The 11,527-nt window shown below is 38.5% G+C and overlaps 2 protein-coding genes across 4 annotated transcripts in view; one reads left to right on the top strand and one right to left on the bottom strand.

Annotated features, from left to right (window-relative positions):
* Positions 1-771: 771 nt before the first annotated feature.
* On the bottom strand, positions 772-4,423 carry Rpn12 (regulatory particle non-ATPase 12). The gene is made up of 5 exons (XM_034977036.2): positions 4,209-4,423; positions 3,898-4,073; positions 2,563-2,770; positions 1,475-1,645; positions 772-973 (listed from the first exon to the last, which is right to left on the bottom strand). The coding sequence occupies exons 1-5, from the start codon at positions 4,314-4,316 to the stop codon at positions 830-832; spliced, it is 807 nt and encodes a 268-aa protein (XP_034832927.1). The 5' UTR covers positions 4,317-4,423; the 3' UTR covers positions 772-829.
* Positions 4,424-4,633: 210 nt separating this feature from the next.
* Cep164 (centrosomal protein 164) overlaps positions 4,634-11,527 on the top strand; it is a 29,946-nt gene continuing 23,052 nt past the window's right edge. For all 3 annotated transcript variants that reach the window (XR_011237641.1, XM_034977032.2, XM_069503702.1), the window contains exons 1-3: positions 4,634-4,826; positions 8,386-8,497; positions 9,883-10,030. Coding sequence is in view for 2 of the 3 variants with exons in the window: in XM_034977032.2 (XP_034832923.1) it covers positions 4,760-4,826; positions 8,386-8,497; positions 9,883-10,030 (327 nt within the window). In the remaining variant the exon portion in view is untranslated. The remainder of the gene's footprint in view (positions 4,827-8,385; positions 8,498-9,882; positions 10,031-11,527) is intronic.

The raw sequence follows: 11,527 nt of genomic DNA, 5'->3' as shown, positions 1-11,527 counted from the left end.
TTTAAACTAATAGTTCAAAGGTGAAGATAGATTTAAAAATCCAGTGTATCGTAATATTTTATCCTCCCCGTGTGTAGAGGGCTTTATATTTTTTTCCACTGTTTTTTTCTTCTTAACTTAAGAGTTTATGGTTCTGGATTCCAGCTTTTTGAGAATTTGTTTAATGCATAGTCTAAGGATTCTATCTAGTATCTACAGTTTTAGGCCTTAAAGGACTGTTATCCAGGGCCGTAAAACAAATTAAAAAAAAAAAAACTACAGTTTTTTTCAGGCCTTAAGGGACTGTTATCCAGGGCCGTAAAAAAAATAAAAAAAAAATATATATATCTACGGTTTAATGGAGGTGGAAGAGCAGTGAGAAAGAACGGCACATTATTACGGCAAATTCAAAAATTTTATTGGCTCATCAAATGTTATTGGCACTATAAAAATTACATACAGTAGGTACGCGGTCGAAAGTAATGTACCTACATCTGTCTTTAGAATGACATTTCGGCTTTGTAGAGCGTTGTCTCTGTCACTCATACCCATATGACGTTTTGTCGGTGTCAACGACCGAGATGGTGCTCTACAAATTACTATCTAAAGGATGTATATTACTTTTGGCCACGTACAGTACTTTCATTTTTTTGTGGCATCCATATGCCATCAGATAGATTCTTGTTTATCTATAAACACTTTAAGCACTAGAGCATGAAAAGCAGTTTTAGTCCGCTTACAGCAAGCAGAAAGAAGAACTTTACGAGCGTGAGAATTGAGAAGTGAAAAAAGTGAAAATGTTTTATTTAAGAATACAATTTCAATATAATATTTAAATTAAGACTACAATCTACACAATCATCTCAAGATGTCTAGCATATTCTATGGTCTGCTCGGCCAGTTCCAGCGAGGGGAACACGTCGGCGGCCGACGCGTTGGTTTCCTCGGAGGCTGAGAAATGGTAGCAGTTGTCTGCGCCCAACGTCCAGTTGCGCTGCAATAGTACATCATACGTTACTTAAGTCACGTGACTTAGACCAAGGCTGCGATTTATAGAGCATACTTTGAATTTGCTGACTTTGAAATGAGACAGATTTGTGTAAGAGCCACAACTCTTGTCTTGTTTTAACTCGAAGTAAATTCCGAGTACACTCTATAGATTTCATTATTGCACGGCGTAAGTTGGTGCAGTAATAGACAATTTGCTCAAGTCACAAGTGTATTATTTTTATAGCTTGTGTGATCTAAGCCCGCATAACGCTTAGCTGTAACTTAGTAATACATTTTTGCAAACAAAAAATGTACAAAGTCACGGATAAACGTTACTTTACAGTGCGACAAGGCTCTCATGGCACTTGAATGACATTGACAGGGGGGCGCTGTTAGAGAACAAAGGCTAAGAATATTCAAACAAGAACAAAGGGGACACTTGACGGAAACGTTAGTTCCGATTTTCGCCACGCGCCAAGATAACCTTGTACTGTAAATATGTTACCTTTTTGCCATATTCAAGCACAGCCTGCTGTGAAGGCAGGTTGAGCCGGCGGGCGGCCTCGTTGCAGGAAATGCAGAAGTATGCCTTCTCGATACAAGCTGCTATTTCCCCTCGCACTGTGTCTAGTAGGGTGTCCATGAACAGGGTGTAACTCTCTGCTGGCACATTGTCCTGTGAATATATCAAATCTATATATAAGCAGCTGTGATAGCCTAGTGGTTAAGACGTCCACCTTCTAATCGGAGGTCGGGGGTTCGATCCCAGGCACGCACCTCTAACTTTTCGGAGTTATGTGCGTTTTAATTAATAAAATATCACTTGCTGTAACGGTGAAAGAAAACATCGTGAGGAAACCTGCATGCCTGAGAGTTCTCCATAATGTTCTCAAAGGTGTGTGAAGTCTACCAATCCGCACATGGCCAGCGCAGTAGACTATGGCCAAAACCCTTCTCATTCTGAGAGGAGACCCGTGCTCTGTAGTGAGCCGGTGATGGGTTGATCATGATGATGATGATATATAAGTATCTATAGTTAGACCTTGACTGCAATCTTACCTGGTGGTAAGTGACGATGTAGTCTAAGATGGGGGCTAACCTGGAAGGGGTGTGGCAGTTTTTAACAAACCCATGCCCCTTTGGTTTCTACACGGCATCGTACTGGAACGCTAAATCGCTTGGCGACACGGCTTTGCCGGTAGGGTGGTAACTAGCCACGGCCGAAGCCTTCCACCAGACCAGACCAGACATTTAGAAATTATAAAATCTCTAATTCCTGCCAGGAATCGAGCCCGGGACCTCACACTAATAAGACCACAGCGCTTAACACAGGCGGTAACCCTTTGATTTTCCGGGATAAAAAGTAGCCTATGTTACTCTACAGGTCTTTACTCTATATCTATACCCATGCAAAAAATCACGTCAATCCGTTGCGACGTGATTGAAGGACAAACCAACAAACAAAGACACTTTCGCATTCATAATAAGGGAACTGATTTTGATTACATTATTTGACTTTGACTTTGTCTTGAAAAGAAGAAGACACACTTTCACATTTAGAATACGTATTGGTATGGATTTTAAGTTCAGTACCTTAGCCAAGAAAATCTTGTTATAGCTCCCCTCCATGAGATACTGTTCCAATGCTAGGGGATGCCTCACATAGGGATCTACTCTAATCACGTCTACGGACAGACGTTCGAGCTCCGTATGGAACTCTGCTACTCTGTTCTGAGATAACAGGAACAGCAGGTTTAGACCCAGCAGCTGGTACATGAAGGCTGATTCTGGGAGGTGCTCTCTGAAAGTAAAATCATATTTGATTATCTCTATATATAAAAATGAATCGCTAAATGTGTTGCTGATCGCAAATCTTGAGAACAGCTAAACTGAACCGCTAATTCTTTTTTTATAATATTCCTTGAAGAACGAGGATGGTCCTTATGGAGAGAAAAATTAAAAAAATTGCCTGAAATAGAATCAACTGTTAGGCGGTACGAAGTTCGCCGGGGCAGCTAGTAATCTAAATATATAAAAGGAAAAGGTGACTGACTGACTGACTGACTGACTGATCTATCAACGCACAGCTCAAACTACTGGACGGATCTGCCTGAAATTTTGCATGCAGATAGCTATTATGACGTAGGCATCCGCTAAGAAAGGATTTCTGAAAATTCAACCCCTGAGGGGGTGAAATAGGGGTTCGAAATTTGTGTAGTCCACGCGGACGAAGTCGCGAGCATAAGCTAGTCAATAAATATAACAGTACACTGATTAACTGACAGACAACACATCTAAACCAGAGGATTTTTAGTAAATTATTGTAAACCAGGCCAAGTGCGAGTCAGACTCATGCTCAGAGGGTTCCATACTAGTCGTATTTTTTCGATATTTTGAATAAAAACAATTGTGCATAAAAATAAATAAAAATCTGTGTTAGAATGTGCCGGTAAAGTACTTTCATATGATACCCCATTTGGTATATACTCCTCTGTATCATTCACCTCAAGAATGAACTAGTCTTTGATAAAAAGCAATATCTTGTGACTGTACCAACACAAGGGCTATTTTGGTTTCACACAAATCTGTGAATTATTGTAGGTCTAAAAATAGTGCTATTAACAATATTTCCTCTAGAGAAGAACTGCAATACTTGTGGAGTATCGTATCAACTGACCTATGAAAATGACCCATTGCCTTTGATGTTTGATGAAGAGCATATATTATATAGTCATAGCATAAAATAATGATTATTATCACTGAATTTGTCCCAACCACTGAAGAAGCATATGACTGTCCCTTTAGGATATTGGGACAGTCCTACTAATTGTTAGCACCATTGCCAACTACATTGGTATATTTTATTAGATCCAAAAATTCAAAATAATTACTAGGTAAGATAGTGATATTTTAGTTTTACAGACTTACTTGTAATCAAAGTAATAACATTTCAACTGGGACATGTATCTCTCAAAAGCCTTCATGTCTTTAGTAGCCACAGCCCACTGGGCACCAATTTCAAGCACATCGCGTGCTAATATTAATTCCTTCTGGTTTGCAACCGTATTATTACTTGGTAAAAAGGTTAACTGCGTTAGTGCAATCTGAAAATAAATAAAATAGATATTAATTACTAGGTACTTATCTCAATGCTAATAAGAATATTATTAGTTTTAAAAGCTTATTAGGTTAAATTTAGAAGAATTATTATTGTTTTGAGTTTTGACGAGTCATCATACCTTGATTTTGTTCAAAAGTTCGCCACATTTTTCGAGCTTGCGTGGTTTCTTTGCCCATTCAGTTTTGAGATTTTGATACAGCGTAGCAACATCTTTAACCGAAGCCATTTTATTTTAATTATTTATGTGTTTACAGGAATCTTTTAAAATTACGCGACAATTTTTGTGATTTTTCCTTTATTTTGATTGATTTTGATCACTTGATCATAGACAAACCAAAGCGAGAATAACTCGTAGATGTTGTTTTACGGCTCTGAACTCTAGCTTTTTTGAGCCAGAACTATTATTTGCTTACAGCCACAGACGAATAACTTTTCATGATAAGTCGGGTGGAGGTTGTGGAGTCTAAACGTGTTAAATGCACTTAAAACATTTTTTTTATATAGTAACCCTGAGTTCGAAATGTCAATTAGTTGTCAAAATTTTCTTTTCATGGGGATACGTCGCGATTTTCGTCGATTATTCAATAATGGATTTAAATTCATTTAGTAATAATTACAGCTGCGTTAGTAGCGGCATTTATGTGAAATGAAAAAGTATGAGATCAAAATATGAGTTCACCGTCTGCGGTGGTGTGTCGCGAGATTTTCGATGAAAACAGCCAGCCTTCCGCGGAGGGTTTGTATTGTTTGTATTTTGTATGAAACTACCTTTTTCTATACTTAAAAATTATTTAAATATGTAATGAGGACTAGAAAACCACTAACAGTAAAAACCATGACGTACTTACTGGTTTACTGTAAAATTTTTAGTCATAGATTTATATTCATAAAGTTGTATGCTTTGCCCCTATTATACAAACAGGGCTAGGGCCTAATTCAATTTTCAGCACAGAATTTACTAACCCTTTATGGACCGCTTACGTACATCACATATAATATCCAACTAAGGAGCAAAAATAGCCAGCTAAAATCAGTGTCAGTAATGGGAAGTATATTTGAAATAGTAAAGTTTTTATTGAGTACCATAATCTTGCCACTTTTGTTTATTCTTAAGCTCAAGTCACAGCTTTTCCATTTTATATGACAATTTAATCCTCACCAAGCAACCTAGGATCTTTCGCTAATGCTTAGTCTATCCTAATCAGTACCCTTATTATAAATGCAAAAGTGTGTTTGTTTGTTGGTTTGTCCTTCAATCACGTCGCAACGGCGCAACGGATTGACATGATTTTTTGCATAGGTATAGATAGAGACCTGGAGAGTGACATAGGCTACTTTTTATCCGGAAAATCAAAGAGTTCCCACGGGATTTTTAAAAAACTAATTCCACGCGGACGAAGTCGCGGGCATCAGCTAGTAAATTTATAGATTGGAAGTGAAAGTGATTGGAGTGCTTGGACGATTTAACCTAAGGACGCGCCTCGCATGATTATTCCCCTCTGTCAATAGTAATGGATTTTTAATCCACTGCGTTTATAAACACTGTTTGCGGAATCGATTTTGTCATTGTCAGAATCGTTTTCGATGTGTGACGACGTCTTACACGCTGGGTGAAAAATGCCTGATTGTGCCGTTAGTGAGTGCAAGAACAAATCAAACACATCAAATTTACAAAAAGATGGAATTTCATTTCATAAGTAAGTATTTTTGGTGTAATAAACGCTTTCTATAAATTAAATTACATAAATTATTATAATAAAATAACAATCGAGAACTTTACCGATTCAGTAATTGAGTACGTAACAATTCGGTAGAAACGAGTCACACTCCTCACGACTATATTTTGTTTTTTCTAAACAATTGCAACCCTCGATATATACAAATTAGGTTAAAATTTGAATACGCGTGAACAGCATGAAATTACGTAGTAGTACGATAGTGATTGCGGTTCGATTATCGATATCGATGAAAACATTTTCTTTATTATTAACGACTAAATTACCGTCTTCAAGTCAAGTAAAGAATAGTTATTATTAATTACCACAATTTTTTCGCTACCTGTACTTGTAATAAAACTGGTCGATTTCTGTGATTTCACGTACTTAATACATTTAAAAAAAATAAATTAAAGCAACGCAATTTTAGTGATAGGCGCGAAACGGGGTAGGGTGTCTCTGAACTGGGTAATATGTAGCTAAAAGGTGTACCTTTCTCAAGGATGAGGATCAGGTAATAATTTATCATAATCGTTTTATTTTTTACAGATTTCCTAAAGACGCCCACTTTAAAATGAAGTGGGCACAATTGTGCGATCGAATACTACGATGAATACGCTACGCTGACCAAACACTGGTTTTAAGTAATTAAATACGAGTAATAAATTCTAACTTCTACTTTTGTTTCTGAAAAACTATCGATATATTTTAAAATATCGATACGGTAGCATCGCAAATCAATTTGACTGTCTTACACTCGTAATGTCTTTGTATGTTGATGTATATAACTTATTAGTGTGCGTAAAATGTAGTAGTGTTGAAGATTTAGATATGTGTGTGTTAATAATGACACAAAACTTTGTTGAGTGAGTGTGTCAAGTTGTCTATGTAGTGTTTCCTCGTCCCGCACCAAAAGTGACAGAAATTTTTATTCGTAATATTAGGCGCGTTACAAGTCCATAGGTTAAATCGTCCAAGTTGGAGTGAGACAGAGATGAGGAGAAGTTTGGATGTTTGTTACTCAATCACGCAAAACACAGCTGAACGGATTTGGATGAAATTTAGAATGGAGATAGATTATACCCTGGATTAACACATAGGCTACTTTTTAGCCTGGAAAACCAAAGAGTTCCCGCAAGATATTCAAAAATGTAAATCCATGTGGCCGAAATTGCGTGCATCAGCTAGTTATTTTATAAAAGTTAATGTTGGTCTGTCTCTGTTCTGTACCTATGTATTTATTATTTACCTATTCTTCATCTGATCGAATTGAAACTTTGTACAATTGTCATTGACACTTTTGTGAAGACTTGTAATATAGTACCATCAGTGTAAAAAAGGTGGCATGCAAGTTGTTCAAAAGATACATTGTAACACATCATCAGTTAGGTGTTAATCAATACTTATAATAAAACTGTAACAGGTCAAATTCTGTACATTGAAGATATTTTGAATTTTTTTTTTCGAGGGCAATCTATAATCGATACTGAACCCAAAACTGTAATTTTTTCATTTTTGTCTGTCTGTCTGTCGGTCTATCTGTCTGTCTGTCTGTCTGTCTGTCTGTCTGTCTATCTGTCTGTATCACGGCCGCGCATCACGCTGAAACTACTGAATGGATTCCTATGAAACTTGGTACGATTTGAAGTCATACTATGAGGAAGAATATAAAATACTTTTTATTCCGAAATTCAGCATGGTTCCTGTAGGAGAGGGGATGAAAGTTAAAATGTATACTGAGTTGTAATTCATTAACGCGTAGTCCGATTTCATTCATTCTTTTTTTGTTAGAAAGGGGATATTTTAAAGATTGTTCCGTAAATATTTCAAGGTCATCGGTTTTTAACCGACTGTCAAAAAGGAGGTGGTTCTTTTTTCTACATCGATTTTTTCGAGGTTTCTGGACGGATTTGCAATTTTTTTTTTTTAATCAACAAAAAAAGTTTTCGTGGTGGTCACATAAAAAGTTCTGGATTCAACTCCTTAATCCTGATGCTGCAGGGTTACTGCCCGCCTGAGTTATCAAGATTCAGGAAGTGTTCATAGTGAATTCATATTGTAGGTACCAAGCAACGACTTTATTCTCAGACTTCAAGTCCCAACTCCTCAACCCTGATGATGTAGGGTACAGCACTTCTAAACTATAATGTTTCAGTAACTACGGATGATGCAAAATTAATTTAGGTACCAAGCATAGGCTACATCATTGAACTTCGGATCCTAACTCCTCAATTCTGATGCTGCAAAGTACTAAAGTCCTAAATCGTGGGGATTTTAGAATTCCTGATAGTGAATTGATATTTTAGGTAACAAGCAACGGCTTCACGATGACACTCCCAGTCCGAAATACTCCACCCAAGCGAAGCCGGGGCGGGTCAGCTAGTTAGTAAATAATAATATAAGATGGATAGACGTGATTTTTTGCGTGGGTATAGATAAAGATTTGGAGAGTGAGATAGGCTTCTTTTTCCCGGAAAATAGAAGAGTTCTCATGGGATTTAAAAACCTAATTCTAGACGGATGAAGTTGCGAGCATCAGCTGGTCTAATAATAATATCCATATTGTGTACATTTTTGCAGAAATATCTGATTATGCATGCCAACTGGGCATTGATCCCGAGAGCGAGAGCCATCTCCTGCCGCTGGCTCGAGATGGCCTCATGCAAGCACTACCTGCACCGTGGAAAGCATAGTAAGTTCAGAATTTTTATGACAGTGTTTTTAGTTTTTACCGACACTTCAAGAAAATCCATATCTGAAATCTCAGCATTTGACAGTAAGTGAACTCAGCGGTAATCACTTAACATCAGGTGACCCGCCTGCTCGCTTAGTTAAAAAAATAATCATGTAAGCTTTGCGTTCTTAGGGCAAGTAATGTAATGTGTAGTGTAAAAAATCTTTCCCAGATTATATTATCTTATCGTGAATTGACTCGCACGAACGGTGGCGTGTATTTAGTTAAAGCTCACGTGGACGTTAAACACGCGAGCTTTTTGGGTAGGACGGGACACGGATCACGAATCCATACTAATATTAGAAATCCGAAAGTGTGTCTATCTGCTAGCTTTCACGGCCCAACAGTTTAACCGATTTTGATAAAATTTGGTACAGAGTTAGCTTACATCCCGGGGAAGGACATAGGCTACTTCTTATCCTGGAATATCAAAGAGTTCCCACGGGATTTTTAAAAACCTAAATTCACGCGGACGAAGTCGCGGGCATCATCTAGTCATCCATATATTATTACTATACTTATGTAATATGTATAATGAAAAGAATGAACAGAGCAGTGTTGTCACAATCGCGCAAAATAAGTAGTACAATGTGAACACGAGACGTATCGAGGCGAATGCAGATGTCTGAATTAATGCGAATGTTCTGCATTTACGGCTGCGTATATCCGTAGCACCCCTGTTGGGTACCACAGTACACTTTTTGATTGGTCAGTTAGCGAGCGAAGATATCAACTAGCAAAGACGCGCGCGAGGCACGTGCAAATAAGAATCTGCATCTGTAAAAGCTCCGCATTAATTAATGTGGATGCGGATGCCGATGTCTGAATCAATGCTAATGTTCCGCATTTGCGGATACGAATATCTGTAACGCCCCTGGTAAATAAATAAATAAATAAATAAATAAAAGTTTATTCAGCTCACAAAACAAGAAAATACAAAAAAAAAAAAAAGCAAAACATACAAACCAAATGTTACAAATTAAAAAAATTAAAACTAGGTAAGCTTAAAACTACGAGCTCGACAGTACTAAAAAGAAAAATGATGTCTTGTTTGAGCTGAAAAGGCTACTGCCTCAGCATGATGCTGCAGTATTTGACTACTGCAGCGCTGATTTTCAGGCAGAGCCCTAGTGTCACGACCCGACAACGAAAGTGTTCTCTATAATATAAAAATCAACTAATAAATAAAACGTAATAAATATGATATATATGGTATGCGTATGTATATGACTGCGCATGTAGAAAAATATTCACACTCCCCAGTGTGAATGTAAAGTCACTCTGGCTCATTATTACAGACGTTAGGTGTGTACACTGCCTAACAGTTTCCCCTTTGTCACCAGTTTCGACGAGAAACTGCAAACCCACTACTACTATAACGAAGACACGAAAAAGACCCAGTGGGAGCATCCGCTTGACCACGTGTACAGAGAACTGGTGAAGAAGGCCCGCGATGCGTCCATGCAAGATGATACTTGCGCCTCTGTGCAGGTACTTAACTATGATTCGCGACAAGTTGACATGGCAATCAGGGTGGGGACGCCCCCGCATTACCCGCACGGCCCCCGCGCAAACCCGGTGCGAGAAAGCGCGGGCGGTGTGGCCTGTGCGGGGCATCCCCCCCGCCTCATACCCCGATTGTCATTTCAACCTGGCGCGGACTATACTTAGTATGAAATAACTCTAAATAAAATTCCTAACAAAAATGTTATTCTATCCTAGGTACATACTTAGTCAAAATCTTGTAAACTTACAAGATTATATTTATTACTATCTATATTTTAGTACTTACCTGATTGCCATGTCCACTTGTCGCGATCGATACACTGATAGGACTGACGGATAGAAGCACGCGTTACTTTTTTATTTATTTATAGACTAGCCCTATGCTGCGATCAGACCTGCTAGCAAGTATTGATGCAGCCTAAGATAGAGCGTGCGTTCCTAGAAGATGCCTATTCACTCTTGACTTGAAAGTACCTATATTAAAGGTGGAGGGGAAAACTGATGCTGGATAGAGATGTCATACCCTAGCGGTTCGAAATAGAAACGAGGAAGCAAATTGCTTCGTACGAATTTTACCTAAATACCCTAAATCCACGCGAGTGAAGTTGCAAGCAACGCTTCAGAGTTGTAAGTCCAGGTTATAATCTCAAAGCTTCAGAACTTGTTAAAAAGTCGTTAACTGGCAAATTATCATAATTTATGTATCTGGGACAAGATCAATTATGAAATTCTCGGCTCGCCAGTCGCCAGTGAATATATCAGAGCTGAAAAGAGAATTATGCAATATTATCTCAACACTTTCATACTTCAAATATGATCGCTGAAAATTGTAATATCTTACTAGCTAATATTGTTTCGCTATTGGCCAAAATTCAATGTCGCAGCAACAATATCATGATATTCATCCAATCACAACAATTTTTTAAAAGTTTCAAATGTGATAATCACATTTCACAATCAACGTACCGGCTAGTACCGAGAACAGACCGAGAATGTACGAGTAACACGCACCTTCGCACACAGGTCGTAAGCGTAGTCGTATCGTAAGCGTATCGTTACGACGACGCGTACGAGACCTGCAATGTTACACAAACGAATCGTCGCGCGCGGATTACGATACGCTTATGCTACGACGCCGTGTGCGAAGGGGCTAAGGGCAGATAAGGACAGAAATATCAATATCACATATCTAAAACTGCCGGGCTCATGTCAGGTCATGATACAGACACGATGACATAACAATGAGACACACGACATGCAGCACACGATGAGACGTTCATACGTTTTTCCACGAGTGGCGATTCCGCAACCACACGGCAGTTGCGAGTTATTGTCTTTACGTTCGCACGCGTAACCCGTGCACGTCCCAAATTTCATCATCATCATCATCAACCGATGGAAGAAAGAAGAAGAAAGAAAAACCGCACCGGAACACTGCGTGTTCGGCGAGGTCGCCATTCCAGCACCTTGGGACGTTCGAAA

Source organism: Maniola hyperantus, chromosome 16 (assembly GCF_902806685.2).
Source record: "Maniola hyperantus chromosome 16, iAphHyp1.2, whole genome shotgun sequence".
Taxonomy (NCBI): Eukaryota; Metazoa; Arthropoda; class Insecta; order Lepidoptera; family Nymphalidae; genus Maniola; species Maniola hyperantus.
Note: the sequence above shows the minus strand (reverse complement) of the source record. Positions and strands in the feature narration are given on the sequence as shown.

Coding starts and splice junctions, on each gene's coding strand:
- Rpn12 (XM_034977036.2), bottom strand. CDS start 4,316: ATGGCTTCGGTTAAAGATGTTGCTACGCTGTATCAAAATCTCAAAACT. Junction 4,074..4,208: donor AACTTTTGAACAAAATCAAG/GTATGATGACTC, acceptor ATTTATTTTCAG/ATTGCACTAACGCAGTTAAC. Junction 974..1,474: donor TGCTTGAATATGGCAAAAAG/GTAACATATTTA, acceptor GTACTATTGCAG/CGCAACTGGACGTTGGGCGC.